The 17,282-nt window shown below is 45.9% G+C and overlaps 1 protein-coding gene across 3 annotated transcripts in view; it reads right to left on the reverse strand.

Annotated features, from left to right (window-relative positions):
* Positions 1 to 2,324: 2,324 nt before the first annotated feature.
* The window catches only part of zbtb16b (zinc finger and BTB domain containing 16b), a 36,075-nt gene continuing 21,117 nt past the window's right edge, over positions 2,325 to 17,282 (reverse strand). For all 3 annotated transcript variants that reach the window (XM_027022412.2, XM_027022413.2, XM_027022414.2), the window contains exons 5-7: positions 9,290 to 9,460; positions 6,974 to 7,141; positions 2,325 to 5,849 (exon numbers count right to left, since the gene is read on the reverse strand). In XM_027022412.2, coding sequence (XP_026878213.2) covers positions 5,620 to 5,849; positions 6,974 to 7,141; positions 9,290 to 9,460 — 569 coding nt within the window. In that variant the 3' untranslated portion in view covers positions 2,325 to 5,619. The remainder of the gene's footprint in view (positions 5,850 to 6,973; positions 7,142 to 9,289; positions 9,461 to 17,282) is intronic.

Below are 17,282 nucleotides of genomic sequence, written 5' to 3' on the forward strand. Positions count from 1 at the left end.
CTCTTTAAAAATGAGGTCTCCAGTTACAATACTGAATTCAGTTATTACCCCAGGTTAAGTAAGGTGCAGAGAGATCACTTCTCAACCCAAGACAGGTAAAAGAAAAAAAAAAAACATTAAATCCTTTAAACAGAGCAGCCACTAGTGTAGCATTCAAACCAAACCAGAGAACAATATTTGTGACATAACATGAAGGTAACATGATAGTGTGATCATGTGATACTCACCATCAAAACTTCAGAACAATGCATTACAGTATTAGTTCTATTTCCTTTTTGAAGCACAAAGAAAAACCTAAAAAAAATGCTACAAAACCAAATTAATTTATTGAAAACTGACAAATTGCAAAGGAAGAGTTTTGTATGTGATATTTTACATCACTGCAAATTGTTGCAGTAATCTACACGAATCTATATAATCTCTAACACCCAGACATATACATATATTTGAGTTTAATATTTTTATTTTTAGATAAAGAAAAATATTTCGCTTGCTAGAAGTCATTTTGCTATGGAACAAATGTGTGTACGTGATGTAATTTTCTAAATTATCACCAGAGGGCACTGCATCCCAAAGGTCATGCATATGTAGGCTAGCGCATAGATTCATTATAGACTTTCCTGATATGCTATTTTTTATTTCAGAGTAATTTCAGATTTTGGACACATGTAGACATTCACGAGTTTGGGATAAATTTTTCATGATCTTGTAGGCTTGGTCCAGATAAATTCAGTAGTTCTTATCTTGCTAGCTTTGATGTTTAAAACATCAAAATATCAAACCACACCCATGTAATGCCTGCTTGAGCCTAAAAAAAACCCCTTGAAAGTCAAACTTTCGTTTGTTGACGCGCAGGGTTGCATTTGCTGCGGAATTGCCCACTCTTTCATCAGCAGGTTTTAAACGCACGGCTCCCAGTGATGACAGCTCTTCATCACTCGGAGCAGGAGAGGGAGCGGGGGTTCCACTGAACGCTTTCATGGCTTTGCCTTCCACAAAACAAAGACGCCCTCGCAGCCAACACGAGTTTCAGCCCGTCTTTCCAGACTCTTTTCCTGTGCCTCCAGCCGTTATTCTACGACCACCAAACCTGGCTGGTTGAATGTCTGTGCTTTGTCGTGAGAGTCCTCCTTCACCACATGCGGCCATGTGTACAGATATCTGAAGCACATCTGAAGCAGTTCTGGCAGACAACGGCACATAGCCACGCGGGGCCAAAGTCACGTTCTCATGAGATGTGTATCTTTGGCAGGATGTGTTTTGGTGTTGGTGGTCTTTTATAGAACAGGTCATTTTGAACATTAAGATATTTACTGATGGAACATGACTATAAAACATGCATCTTTGTACTAATACTACCTTTTAATATATTTAATATTTACTTTTGTATAATTTCTCCCACTTTAATATTATCAAGTTGGGATTTCTGCTCATGTCTCAGGTACATGATTGGTAATGTGATAATGAAGCTGCCGTGTTCTCTCCGTCTCCGTCTGGCCTTCTCTCTCTCTCTCTCTCTCTCTCTCTCTCTCTCTCTCTCTCTCTCTCTCTCTCTCTCTCTCTCTCTGAATAATGGGATGTCATTACCCAGAGAGACACCAGAGGCAGACGTACTGTAGTTATGGTGTTGGTGCAGGGCAATAGAGCGATTACCGTATGCTGTTACGAGATTCATTTTGGTTTGTGAAAACCATTTGATTCCTTTTTTTATTATTATTATTTTTATTATTTTGTTGCCTAATAGTGGAAATTAAAATGTTAAAAAACTCTAAAAAATAAAATGAATGTTATAGGGAAGGAAAAAAGTTGTTTTCTGTTAACATTTAATGTTTGGGCAGGTTTATAAATTCACTTCTTAAGTAGTTTTTTCCCCAATCAATAATCTATGATTAGCTATAGCACTGTAAGTAAATCTATTATTTTTCATGGGTTGTACAGAAATGGTTGTTGTATTTCACATAATAAAAACTAAAAAGAGTACTACATTACAGTAGTATAGTAGCATTAAACGGATATAAACTATTCTATCCAGCTATGATATATTTACCGCAAATACATTTAAGCGCTATAGTCAACGCAACTGCAATCTTTTCGCCTCTAGAGGGCCCCATCACCAAAAATATTGTAGGCAGAGGTGTCTACTGAGGTGACCAAAATAAATAAATAAATAAATAAAAATCTATCCTAATGAATATATATAAATAAATAGACATAAAACAGAGTACAACCTTCCCTAGGCAGTCCAGTGTAATATACAATAATTTTTACTGTATTGACCTTTTCACAGAGACAGAACCATCATGAAGAAAGACCTGCTTCTTATGTTCTCTTTTAAATCTTTATTGGGTTTTTTGTGGGGTTTTTTTTTGACACTACAGAGAACACTACGAGCTACACACAGCCGTGTTTGAGCCCACACAGAGGAGAAGAAAGGAAAAAAAACCTCAATTGGTAGCATCAGCGTCACCACACAGTGCAACAGAACAGCATATCAAATTTATGCTGAAAATTAAAAAAAAAAAATGTACAACTAAGAACCTCTGAATGCTAACATACAAAACACATATATGCACAAAAGAGAAAACAACAAACAAAAGTCAACTGAAATCGGGCACCTTCCAGGGTCTGCGTAAAGTTCTGGTGCTGAGGTAGACAGTACAATAAAATAAAAGACGACACGTGTAAAACTGCTCCCAATGAGGATGCTGTGCCTTCACAAAAAGGGGGAAAAGGGAAAAAAGAAAATGGATTGAAAAATGGACTAAAAAAAAGAAACCCATTTGGTCCCATGTGAATGCTCAGTGCTTGAGTTCTTAAATTGTATCACAATGGCACAGAAGGAGCACTGAGGAATTGGCTACTTCCTAGATGAAGCAAAATAAAAGTCATGGACACACGGAGGCCCTCAGGTACTTCTGGCTGTCCAGAATGCTACAACGATTGTGGTACGACAGACCCATCCTTGCACAGTGTCATCTGACAGTAATGGTCTGAAGGAGATAATTAGCATAAGGACACAAAAAATAATCTCACAATGTGCAGTGTAAACATGGCGTGGATGGTTTTGCCAGACGTCACCGTACATCTGCAATGTGCTCGTGCGCTAATGGGAGCAGGGGGGTCCCTACCTGTCCCAGAGCATGGTCAGTCTCACAGCTGCAGTTCCTAGCTGCTCAACCTCAGCAGTCTTCAGACACAAGTAATACTTTTAATGGTCAATCAAAACCAATAGGTTTGCCTCCGAGGGTGAAAGATGCATCAAAGCCTTTCTGTGGACGTGTTCCCCCCCCCCCATAAGTAGTGCATTTAAACACTGAAAAACTTTACCACAATAACTCTTTTGACTCACAGTGCACGCACACAAGGACCTGCATACAACTGTGTAGGCGAATCGGATCTCACAGTCTGAACATGGTGAACACAACACTAGGACACAGAAAGATCTCGTCTATTGTGAGATGTTGTGGTTCTGTGGTGCTGGACTTTTGTAGGCCTATGGTTCCTGGCATGAGTTTATCCCTATCAGCTCACACTCATAAATGTGAAATCACCATCAACAAAGAACACACACCCAGCAGCAGGGACCACAATATGAGTTTTACAAACACCTACTATCAAACATCGTCAACATCATAAAATAGGCACAAGAAAAATAATGCTACTCAAAGTTCATAACAAACACCATGTCAAAGGTACCGTAGTAGAACTGGACTCACTCGAATAGAAACAGACAGGGACCGCACATTACAGCATACAAAAATACAACAATTTATTTATTTTTTTACTTATCAAAGTGCCACGTTTGGCTCTTGTCTTAAAGTGAAGATGAATTTTTGCTTGACAGAAATGCATCTGTCTCGTATTATTTTTCTCCAAACGTAACTCTCCTCACATTGTACGCATGTAGCTGAATGCCACTGTTCTCTTTTTCACATAAAAAGATGCCGCTTCTTTTCACTTTGCTCAGGTTTATTCTTTATCTCGTTAACCTTACATTTTCTCTTACCAGCCAATCAGGATATTCAATCTATTTCAAAGCCATAAAACAGTTCAATCAGACGAGGAGTGTAAGTTTGATGGCTTGTCAAGTAAAAATCAAGATCTCTGAGAATTAAGAGAAGGATTAGACTGGATGAAAATGCAAATTACAAACGCAACAGAAGGGGCTTTTGCTTTTGTGCGAGCAGTGAAGAGGCAGCAGGGAGACAGAGGGCAAGAAAAACTCCTCCTGAGGGAAGTTCAGCGAGCAGGGCGGAACTTGGCAGCACGCCCCAGCGAGCACGTGGAGGCCACGATCATGGAGAAGGAGCACCTGCCCCCAGCCCCTGCATCAACCCCGCTATGAACACAGCTCAGTAGAATAAGAGACAGAGAGGGATGAGCGACACCACAGAAATAACCAAGCAGGAGAGATAATGAGGTAATTCAAGTAACAGGCTTTGAAACTATGAAAAATAATCTCCTTTTAATCTTTTTTTTCTTTGAATTTCCTTTGTATATTACTTTAATCTCTCCAATTAATGTCTTATATCTTTCCTTTAAAACTCAGTGTACTGAATATTTAATTAAAGGATACCCGAACATGACATCTACATACCATGTAATACAGTTAATCAAGTTCATAAATTAATCTATGTATGACATGAGCAGAGGATTGCCAGGACGATGAACATAATTGTGATCTAGTACAGCTCAAAAAGGGAGACTTAATCCACTGGTACCATGTCAGTATATTACAACATCTGACCTTGAGAAGGACTGCAGCTGAAGAATAGTTCTGTTACGCTGCATTTCGATTGGCGGAAAATGGCGAAGCAAACCCTCGTGCCCCGGCATGTTCGTCTAGAGTACATCGTGGTTGTGACGTCAGCTCAATTACCAAAGTGCACAGTGTCCATCCTCTAATGTTTGAATACTTCCATTCAGCGTCCCTGAACATCCGTGACATTTTGTTAGCATAATGCAGCATCATTTGAGAATCTGAGTTTACCTGGGATGAAATGACCTCGTCTAAGTGCTTTCCACACTCAAGTGAGTTTTGTAATAAGTCTGAACTTTTGCCTTTTTTCAATTTGATAAAAATTGTAATCGTTAAAAAAAACAAAACAAAAACATCCTAATTTTGGTGCCCTTTCACTCGTTTATCTGCTTCTACTGCGAGTTTGGCTTGAATAAACAATTATTACTGACTTGTGTAGTTGGATGGTATAATTATTCAACAGTTTGCTAACAAGTCTTGCGAATTAAAAAAAGAAAAGTTATTTGATATTACTAATAAGAACCAGATGAAGTGCAAAGATACTAGACGTGTTTTTCAGTAGAACAGGTGGAATGAAGAGAGTTGAGGTCTTTTTGTCTTGTTAGTAGGAAGCAGATGTGCTATAAACCATCATCCCTTTATCATCCCAAATCTTGTACTTCCAATAAAAGTCCACTTAATGCAATTTAAGCCCCACAATTCCATTTGCCAATGCAAGAGAGAGGAACATCCCTGGAGATGAATTTTAACATGTGCATATCAAATCACACATACGCAACACATCTTCCGCCACATTCCCTGTCTTTCTTTGGCCCAGGTTCTCAGCGGGGCCGTCCCCCCGTAGAGGCCTTCAGCTGTCCTCATACATAGCACAGGTACAGGTAGGTCTTCTCTATCCTCCAGTCCGGGGGGACGTCCTCGGGCCGGTGGGCTTTCATGTGCTTCTGCATGGCCGACAGGCTGGGGCAGTACTCCTGGCAAATAGTGCACTGGTAGGGCGAGGCGCCGTTGTGCGTGCGCAGGTGCTTGATCATGGCCGAGTAGTCCCGCGAGCGCTGGTGGCACAGCTTACACTCGAACGGCTTCTCACCTGCGGAGGGGCGGCATTTTAGCGGCACGGCACAGAGAGAAGGCGGCCACCCGGATCGAGCGCACACGAGAGAGGGGCCCCGGCGTAGGAGAGCGCTAGAACTAATGGGCCCGGCAGAGCCCGTCACGTCCCCTGGCCCGCCGGAGCCCGTCGCAAGCGGACCATCGAGCCGTCGCCGACGGTGGGTGTAAATGTCACGGGTTCGGCCGCTAGCCGTCTCCTGCGCCGGTGGCCTTTCGCCGCCGGCTCGTTTCAGCTCTCGTTATCTGCACGCCTAACCACAGGCCCGCTTGACAAAAAGAAGTCAATTATGTGGCAGCTACCCGATAGCGTGGCAGATGCCTCACTGAGGAGAGGAGAGGAGCAGCAACCTGCCTGTAATTCCACCTCAACCACAGACGATATGCCAGCCAGGAATCCTGATCTCTTCTGTCAGGAGTACATGGCTGATAATGGTCCCCACAAGACACACGAGACAAATTTGTGTCCGATCATTGCAAAAATCAAACAGTTTTTTTGCTAAAACAAGGCTCAGCTCAAGGAATGCCTGCATTCACTAGGCATGACAGATGTTTTGCCACACTGACTAAACCATTTGTTTACTCAATTGCAGATTGGTTAATGCTAAACTGAAATTTTTATAGCCATAGAGTTTATAGAAATGTCACAGTAGAAGACGATGAGATGACTCTGGATTTTGGTGTGTGTTATCAGAGTGTTAAAGGGGGCCTGCTTACAAGCAGTAGTGGGGGTCTCACCTGTGTGTACGCGGTAGTGGGGGTCTCACCCGAGTGTACATGGTAGTGGGAGTCTTACCTGTGTGTACGCGATATTGGGGGTCTCACCTCTGTGTACGCGGTAGTGGGGGTCTGACCTGTGTGTACGCGGTAGTGGGGGTCTCACTTGTGTACACATGGTAGGAGGGTCTCACTTGTGTGTATGTGGTAGTGGGCCCTCACCTGTGTGTACGTAGTAGTGGGGGTCTCACCTGTGTGTATGCGGTAGTGGGCTCTCACCTGTGTGTATGCGGTAGTGGGTCTCACCTGTGTGTACGCGGTAGTGGGTCTCACCTGTGTGTACGCGGTAGTGGGTCTCACCTGTGTGTACGCGGTAGTGGGTCTCACCTGTGTGTACACGGTAGTGGGTCTCCAGCTGGTGCTTGAGGCTGAACTTCTTGCCGCAGCCGTTGCACTCGTATGGCTTCTCCCCCGTGTGAATGCGTTTGTGGCTCTTCAGCGTGCTCTCATCCCTGAAGCAGCTCCCGCAGAACTCGCACTCGAACGGGTGATCGCCTGTAGACACGTCAGCATTTAGCACATCCCATCTTGCGCTCTGTACACTGCTGTACCTGTTAGCATGGCTTATTAGCATCACATCGCATTTGGAACTACTGGAGAAATAACAGTGCTAATCCTACTGACTAGAAACGGAGTGTTGGAGTGACTGGCTGGTTATGGCGGGAACATGGTGTCAAAAGGCTAGGAACTAACAGCAGGGTCAGCCCGAGTTAGGAGGGGTCTGTCTGTGGAGCTCGGGTATTTCTAGTACCAATAATCTCCCCTCGTGTAGTACAGCATGTGATGACTGACTGCTTGCTAATTGCTTTCCTGCAGCTTCCTGTGTCATGTTCTCAGTGTCTAAGTGCTTTAAGTCATCAGCAGTGACCCATGATGTTCACTATCTCTCTGTCCAGCGGGCAGCCTTACCTCAGAATATACTGCATTTCTTATGTACCGTCATGCTCTGACTTAAGCCCGCCTCTTACGAGAGTGCAGAATGTCCAGGAGCCTGTTTTCCAGTCCAGCATTCACATTCAAATCCGCTCCTAGCAAGCCCGAAATGAATGGGGTTTTATCGGAGAGGGGAGGAAGACCGGGATTAAATCCCGGGAGAACGGATATGCGATGATGGATAGAGTGGCCGTCTTTAGGCATCTGTATCAGCGTATCAGCTGCACCGTGTGAGGAGCCCTCTAGCCTGCCTGTCATTAAAGTTAATGGAGCCGAGGTGAGCAGCCGCTTGGCCAGACTCACGCCACCATGCGCATGCTAATGCGCTTATAGCCCTGTGAAGACTACACACACACACACACACACACAGACACAAATACAAATACACACCCACACCCACCTAGAGATACACACGCACACTCATGCACACACACACGTCATTTACCTCACCACATACAGAGAGCTCCTTTCTTATGCGCTGCATGTTTTCATTGTATGTTAGCCTAACTGATTCTTTGTAAAACAGGTATCTGCAGGTTTCTCTGGTGCGAATCACTGAGCACGACAACGTTCAGCACGGCAACGTTTATTTTGGTCAGCAACACGAGCTCGCAGAAAGGGCTGTAGATTCAGTCACAGTATGAAAATTATTCTGAAAAAAAAAAAAGGCTTCCATCATGGAAAAAAACCCCTCTGTACTCTTGGACAAAATGGCATGAAAAGGCATGAAAGGAGAGCTCAGAGCTTCAGAGAGCTTTCTGTGCCATAAACAATCCTGCTAGCTCCTCGCTGTCTGCGCTATCAAACACAGCTGTGAACATTAGACAGCCGCCACTGTCTGCAAGTGGCCTGCCAGTGAAACAGAGCACAAGCAGTGATGGCATATTAATGAGAGGGCGTTACACGTGCGGAATGCAGAGAGGCACCCGAGGAGAGCGGCACACGGCGTGCCGCGCGCGCTGGCAGGCCCAGATGTGCGCGCGGATCCTCAGCTGTATCACCAACACCACTATGCGCCACAGTCACCGAAAAGCAGGCGGACCGGCGTTGAAAGGCACACACTACGTGCCAACACTACACATGCGATTTCTTTTTCGCCTTTCCCTGTTTTCTAGCAGCGAATTTGAAATGTACTTTTTTTGACATGCCTATAAGTGGTACACATGAGAGTTCAGGTCAACGATGCCCTATAAACTGATTTAAAAAAACAAAGAGATTCCTTTGAGGGGAGTGTGAGTATAGTTGACATTTACCCAGACAGCCAGGAACATCAGGACGTGTTTTCACTTATTAAACAACACTGAGAAAATGCATTAAAGTCAGAATGGAGCACGCACATGATGGCTAGCATGCAAAAAAATCCAAATCATAGGTTCTTTCATTTGTTTCCCTCTTATCCAAAGTTAAATGTGTAGCGTATACTTCACCCATCTTTGACAATTCCACTGTTATTTCAGGTCACAAAGACAAAGAAAGCCATTCCAGAAGGACCACCCAGGTGATATGTCTCACTGTGTCTTTTCTGTCTAGCATTTCGAGACACAGAACGTCTGAAGCACGTCCTCGTCAACATGTGAACAGCACAGCAACAGACATGTAGGCATGAACATGCTAAATCTTGGCGGAGCGACAGACAGACACGCGCTAGGGCGGGGTCAGCGGGGGCGGGCCGTGCGGAAGGGAGGCGGAGCTTGTCGGAGCAGTGCTTACCTGTGTGCGAGCGGAGGTGGCGCTTCAGAGCCGTATGACTGGGGAAGGTGCGGTCGCACTCGCTGCAGATGTAGCTGCGCACACCCGCGTGGACCTCCATGTGCTGCTGCAGTGCCTTCTGGGTCTGGAAGCGCTTCCCGCACAGTAGACAGAAGACTGCCATGTCTGAGCCTGGGAGACGGACAGGGTGGGACAGGGTGGGACATTCAGATCATCATCATCACTATGTGTCACTATACAGCACAATACTAAACAAAATGACCTAATGTGCTCCAAGCAACCGTGTAATTAGAAATGAATACCATGAATGAGGCAATGAATAAACAGAATGAAATGTCAGAATAGAAACTATATACACCTCCACATATCCTCCCTCTCACACACACACACACACACACACATACACATACACACACACACACACATACACACACACACACACACATTTCCCTATTCAAAACTGTGCTGTGTGGTATCTCTCACTTCAGTCAATAAAGTATCTTTCAAGTAAAGCTGTCTCTAATTTAAAATCTATGGGAATCCCCAGGGGTGGCCTCATGAACAGTAGGTCAGGATTGACTTCCCACTCAGTCAGTTAGCATTTGCCTTACAGCTCAGAGAATCAGGAGAGATAGTGAAAGCTGACAATAGCAGCCAAACGTGAAACCCAGCGTCTGCTCTGTAACCACCAAAGCCTAGTTTTGTGCAAATGCACCCTGACACGACCCCCCCCCCCCAGTCAGGGTTAGGGTTAACATGATCTGTCTGGGACCAAAGATCTCACCAGTGCTTGTACAAATCTCTTATTAAAGCGAATGAGATGTAGAAACAGCTCATTACAAATCCGCCTGTTATTAGGAGCATCACTGTGGTTCCGACCGCCATCATATCTGACATGCAAACATGCAAACATCAGCCTCATGGCAGAGGTTTGGAAAGTTTCCCTGTGAAAGAACAAAGGGAGCAAACAGATACACAAGGAAGCAGTGTGGGCTGCTCCCGACCGTGAGGGCTACATGGTGAAGCACAGCGCGCAGGGCACACCGCCTCCCTATCCACTTACGTCTTTAGGAATAATTTACCTCTGCTGCTCCATCTATTTATACCATCTTTCATGCCCATCCGAGACCACGCTGTCTCTCTGTCTCTTACTCCCTCGTTCACCTTCTCTCTCTCTCTCTCCGCTCACTGCACTCCCAGCAGAGCTTTAATGGGTTTGATGTAGCTGACAGAGTTGCTTAAGCTGGGTGACCGGGGTTGTTAGTGGCGCGGTTTCCCCGTGTGAGGCGCGAGTGGGCTGCGGTTCCTCCACGGACGTGTGCTTTAACCAAGTTGAACACAGTCTCCTGCTTCTTCCCACAGAACTCACCAACGCGCCAACAGGGTGCAGACCCGGGGACAGAGGGTGGAACACGCACGTCTTATGAGCCAGGGAGAAAAAAAAAGATGCAAGTATTTCTTGACGCGGGTGTGAACGGACTTGTATCACGTTTAAAAACTCCAGAGCCTCCGCTCACCGTGCTGTTCTGAAGCAGGGGAGTCTCTCAGAGCCTTCCTCAATGATGGAAGAGAGGGAAGAGTTGAAGAGGGGTCAGAGGTCAGGGGAGGTAGGAGGCAGATGAGAGATGTGGGGGGGTAGGGTGTGGGGGTGTGAGGGTAGCCCCGGTGACCCCACTGGGCACAAACACAATAAGGAGGTGAGAGTGACCAAGTTGGAGGACCCCACGCTGGAGTCCCACTGCTAGTTCTCCCCAAATACCACTGCACACAGCAAATGACATTAGAGCAGCCAGGAGCAGACACAACTGAGGCGTGTGATTGAGCAGGTAATGTTAGTCTGGGCTGCGTGGCTGGACTGGTTATGTCTGTCTGCACAGCAGACACACAACTGGCAGTCTCAGGTCATATACAGGCTGTGGGAAGGGATGTTTTTATCTGTAGTTTGGTCTAAACACATTTTTTGTGTTGGTTTGAATACCAAGGTTTTACACTTCATACTTAAGTGTATTGATGGCTCAGGGGTTAAGGTATTTGACGGGTAATCAGAATGTTGCTGGGTCAAGTCCCACCATTGCCAAGCTGCCACTGGTGGACCCCTGAGCAAGACCCTTAACTACTCAAGTTGTATTCAGTTATAATTGCAAGTCTACCTAATAAATGGCAGTTTAGGTGTTATGACTAAAGTGTCTGCCTATTTAACATACGCAGACCTCCTTCGTCCAACTACCATGTTAAATTATAAAAGAGACAACGAACGCATTTTGCTCGTAATATGGAAATAGACCACGTCCTGTGGAGGGGGACATCATCTGCGACAGGGCAGTGGATCTGCATGCTACTACCCTGATCTACAAATCCCCTTTAATCAGATATGAAGACAGGAGGCGGGCGGAGCATGAGCAAAGGGTGATTAGTAAACAAGAGGACCTGGCTGCTGCCTCATTGGCATTCGAGGGGGTGAGCGCGGTGCATTTAAAATGCTGCCTGATGAGGACCACAAAATCAAACCATTTGTTACTGCCACCGAGGTGCCCGTGGGCAACAGGCAATTAAATTGGAATTAGTGTGGGGAATGAGATAGAGATGATTCTCATGGAGAGGGAGAGCCGTCAGACGGGGACGGTCTGGAATTCCATTATCTTAACGGGGAAGGGTATGCCGATGGTAAATGCCCCTGGCTGTGTAAGCATCCGCCCACCCTGCCGCGCTACTCACCCTGGGCCTGATTTAAAGCCTGGCATTTTACATTTTACAGACAGTAAACATCACAATCCAAACAGTGAGGGTCAGGAAACTGTGAAATGGAACTGAGATGATACAGAGGCACTGCAGACCTCAGATTGCAACTGCCTCGGTAGGGTTTATGGTCTCAGACTGCTCTGCCTCGGTAGGGTTTATGGTCTCAGACTGCCCTGCCTCGGTAGGGTTTACGGTCTCAGACTGCTCTGTCTCAGTAGGATTTACAGCCTAAGACTGCTCTGCCTCAGTAGGGTTTATGGCCTAAGACTGCTCTGCCTCTGTAGGGTTTCTGGTCTCAGACTGCTCTCCTCAGTAGGGTTTCTGGCATCAGACTGCTCTGCCTCGATGAGGTTTATGCCCTCAGACTGCCCTGCCTTGGTGAGGTTTATGGCCTCAGACTGCTCTGCCTTGGAGGGGTTATGCCTCAGACTGCTCTGCCTCAGTAGGGTTTACGGTCTCAAGACTACTCTGCCTCAGTAGGGTTTATTCCTTTTCTTGCTCCACACACACACACACACACACACACACACACACACACACACACACACACTTTTTCCTCAGAGCCCAACCACAGCTAGCAGGGTGCTAAGCACTTCTCCTCGTTAATGATTCAGGCAGCGCAAGAGAACCTTTCTGGTCATATGGGAGTGGCCAAGGCCCCAGCGTTGGAACATGATTGTACCTCCGGCTATGATTTATTCGAGAGGCCATCTGGATAGTGGGGGGGGACCCTTAGCCAGAATGTCAGAATGACCTGCTCTGTTACTCATCGAGGTGCAGATCTGCTCCTTTTCTACTCCTTAGGCTTCCTTTTTAAAGGAAAAAAAGGTAAACGCATGAAGTTGCTGAGGTGGCATTTGGGCCTCACAAAAGAACTCTCATCTCATCCACCTGGACAATGGGAGTTCTGTCACGGTGGGGTTTGTTTCCTTGAAGTCAGTCACTGGAATGTGAACAATTGCAGACAATTACAGATAATCGGAAAACTACCAAAAGAGAATTTAAATGAGGGATTCAATAAAACAAAGCAAAGCAAACCAAACCAAAAATACAATCTCACGCACGCACGCACACACACACGCACACACACATTTTAACATACTTTGAAATAAATAATCACAGGGAAGTAGATACATATTCAAAAAAAGCAATAGAACACTAGCAGACATTTTAAAGGGGAGAAAAAAAAGACCCTGAACAGAGAAACCGTGAGAGAACGAGGGAGGGGAAAGAGAGAGAGAGAGAGAGAGAGTGGGAAAGAGAGAGAGAGAGAGAGAGAGAGAGAGACAGAAAAAAGAGACAGAGCAGGAAAGAGAGAGAGAGAGAGAGAGAGACAGAGCAGGAAAGAGAGAGAGAGAGACAGAAAAAGAGACAGAGCAGGAAAGAGAGAGACAGAAAAGAGAGACAGAGCAGGAAAGAGAGAGAGGGAGGCTTGGGGTCTCTGCAGGATATCAGTACTCTAGAAGAACAGACCGTCTTTCAGCACTCCTAATGAGCCACAGGTCTCAGGAAGCAGGTGCTGGCCACACACCTTAGACAGAGCCGCCTCTGTCTGTACTCCTCATGTTCTGTGTGATTAATGATTCTTAAAATCGAAACAGTGGATGAAGACAGCGCTCAACAGCGCTCTAAAAAACCCGCGAAAAATGACACGTATTTCTTAAATGTAAACATTTCATTTTCCACTTGTACTATATTTCCCTACACCATGTATTCTCCATGTGTTCCTTTTGCTCGTGCTAATTATTATTGTTAATTATTATTAATTGTAACTGTTTACATAAAACGAAAGCGCACTTGTTGACTGTTGCATGCAGTAACCAGCAGGGGGGGGTGATAGGTGACAGTTTCGCACGAGAGACTCTCCAGGCAGACCTCAAATGACCCCGTCACATGGCATCAGTAACAAGCATCTCACACACACACGCTGTGAGTCATTCTGCTTTCATTTAAAAGTCTTTGTGACATGTTTGTTTCTGTGCAATGTTAAAAATGTGCGTATCCCAGGCATAGAAAAAGCGTTCTTGACATCTTAACATTTCAATTTATTACTACAGTCATTTAATTTCAAGCTCTTATTAGCCTATTCATAGTTTCTTAAAATAACTCAATGCAGACGACAACAAAGCCTGTGTAAGACTTTTAAGAGCAGTTGGTTTGATCAGTGTTTCACTTAAATTACCCAAAATAAACAATCTTTTAAGTAAATTTTAGTCATATATGCAAATTCTGACAGCAGATAAATTTCATGCCAATTAATGCCAGTTTTTTCTAAAGTGGGAAAAGTCCATAGAGCAAAGGTCAATGGTCAAAGGTCAGGCCTAGCTGGCATGCTTCGCCTCTTCCTTTTTTATCCCAGGCTGGAGTAGAAGAGTCTTCTCACACACTGTACAAAAGACCAGGGAATTTGCTTTTCACGCGTGACAGATGACCCTCCAACCTCTGGAGGACCAGGCCTCGTCGGAAGCAAGCTGGTGTAAAAGTGCAGCCCTAGTCCTGTTCCCACAGGCTTGGGAAACTGGAAAAAACATCCCTGAGCAGCACAGAATATATTTCAGTTTGTACTTCACAATTGAAACTGAAAGTCCTTTTGAGAATTATTGAAACTTTGTAACCATGTACGAGTAGGTCAATAATTGTACATCTGGGGTTGAAGCACGCACAAATTTGCTCTCAGAAATAGAGAAGGCGCCAAACACCATCCTTTGAATGGATGGTTTAAGAGCACAGCGTGGTAGAAACCACCACACCACCTGAATCGCCTATCCCATCAGACACGCCAGATCACAGAAGCGCCACGTAGCGGAGTCGGCTCGCTGAGGCGAAGGGGGAAAAAAAAAAAAAAAATCAAATCTGATGCAACTCACCTTCCTGCCGACAGACAGAGGAGATAAGATCTCAGCTCGGCCGTGTTCATTGGAAGGGTTGTGTCTCTGCAAACACGACGGTTAGGTAAACAAGCACGACGTACTGGATGCCAACCTCCACCCACCTGCGAACGTAACGCAGCCAGAACGCTTTGCCGGTACCAGGCTGTTCGGGCCTCTGACAAAACTAAAACTACTCTGCTACCGCTGTCCCTCCAGAAGAGGCTCACCATCTCTTTCCTTTTAGGTTATTACACTGGATTAAGGTAAAGCGTTCACAAATTGGAAGGATCTGGCGCCAGGGAGGGAGAAAGCACTGAAAAGACGTCCTTTTCCGCAAAAGTTACAAGCCGCACCGGTAGTCAGCCGGCTGTAATTGTGTTTCTGTTTGCAGTTTAAGTGTTCTGGTTAATCCTCACATTTCCCATCAAGTCAGTCTTGTCTTTCTCCCAATATAAACAAAATTATTCCCACACTACAAACTGGAGCCTTATTTACATTGCAAAATACACAAAGGATATCAATATTTATTCAATAAAGATCTCCTTAAAGGCCTTTTCAAACAACTCAGCAATCTGATTACATGCCTTCTCATAGGACTGTAGTAGAAGAGAGGGCACGTGGGTGTGCTGCTGTTTAGTCTTATGAAACGTAGGGGGATATCAGAGAATTCAGAGTATTTTCTATAGAAATTTTTACGGATGAAAAAGTCTCCCCTCTGACCTACTTTGTGGGGAACAGCCACTGACAACCACTGCAGCTTTGGACCTTCTGCTAACAGCAAGGACCCGAGGTCCCTCAGAGCAAATGCTGCAATAGGTGCGGGTCACTGTGCGTTAGGAGAGCATGCTGGGTAATGTGCAGTTGAGACCACACGGGGTGCCACTCTTGCCACAGGTGCCTGGTACATGCTGCTCAGCTACAGTAAGCCCACTTCAGAGCAACCAAGTGGGTCTTCTCCGTTACTGGAATGAGGGGGAAAAAAAATGTAAAAGGAATAAATCCACCGGACTTCTGACTATATCAGCTGATGAATGAGGTCACCGTCTCTTATAAATACATACCAGAGTTTGAGAATGTTTGGAATACTGAGCTGGACAACACCCAAAACCTTGAACAAACTGTCCTGGCAATGCAGTGGCACTTCTGCCAGCACGCCCGGCTCAACACGCCCGGTTACACCAGGACTCTGCTGCGTCAACACAGCCCGGTACACCTCAGATGACCCTGCACCTCTCCCGTGAGAGTGCACGAGGCGGCTGGGCTAATCTACCGGAGTGAGGAACAGCTTGCTTAATAATTAACACAGCAACAGATACGTCGCCCGTGTTTAACCACTGTTTATTCGGTGGCCCAGTTCAATGAAGTCCAGCCACACTGCCAGCGGGCAAACCCCCCAACTCCCACCACCCCCCCCCCCCTCCTCTGCGCCTGCAACCACTGAATTCTGAACACATTTGCCTTTAATTCACAGCGATCAGGGAGATGAGACAAAGAGGACCTCCTGGGAGCTGTGGTCAAAAGCTGAAAGTGTGTACACAAAAGAGACCCAACCGAGGATTCACCCCCAGGCTCCAATCACACAGTGGCCGCTAATTTGTATGCAGATCTGAGGGGAAAACGATGCCCTAAATCTTTCTTCTTCATCGTGGGTGATGCAACACGATGGCACTTTCTGATGGAGCTGGGTGAACAGGGAGGCAGGCTGCCGCGACGTGCTGGCCTGTTTTCATGAGTGCCGCCAGTGGAGCGCTCCCAGAGACGGCGGCGGAGATGGTTATTTTTGGGACGGCCTTAAGTAGGTCAGCTCCGAGTCTGTGGCGGTGCTGTGGCAGAGTGTAAACATCAACTCATGATATTGTTTTCTCTGTCTGTCCTGGCACCAAAAGCACCCCCCCCCCCCCCCCCCGCCCCTGCCCGGTTCCCCACCTCACGCTTCTCCACGCCAACACGTCTCCAAGCTCTGAATATGCAGCAGGACGTTCACCTCTGCCCTTCTGCCATGTGCCGATATCCCAAGACGATCTGCTAAATGACTCCAAACGCAAGTGGCAGAGCCAAAACCTACAGAGAAAACACACCCGGAACCTCCCTCAGCATGACGCGCTTACTGGACGTCACGGGCTACGAAGCTGTCAAACCAAAAGACTCTTACTGGGAGTGCAACAACAAAAATTATGCTCGTCCACGAGAATGTGTTCGTGGCTGCGAACCGAAGATAAAGGAGCTTTTGGAGGACAAAAAGAAAAAAACAAAACAAAAACAGAACGAAGCAAAACGCTACAGCAAGTCATTGCCTGCTGTAACCCTGACTGTGCTGCCAGGGCGAAATGAAGATCTTGGTGTTTACAAGCTCGCGAGAGGAGGCAGAAACTTCTGGGCCTCGT

This window comes from Electrophorus electricus, chromosome 15 (genome assembly GCF_013358815.1).
Source record: "Electrophorus electricus isolate fEleEle1 chromosome 15, fEleEle1.pri, whole genome shotgun sequence".
NCBI classification, from domain to species: domain Eukaryota; kingdom Metazoa; phylum Chordata; class Actinopteri; order Gymnotiformes; family Gymnotidae; genus Electrophorus; species Electrophorus electricus.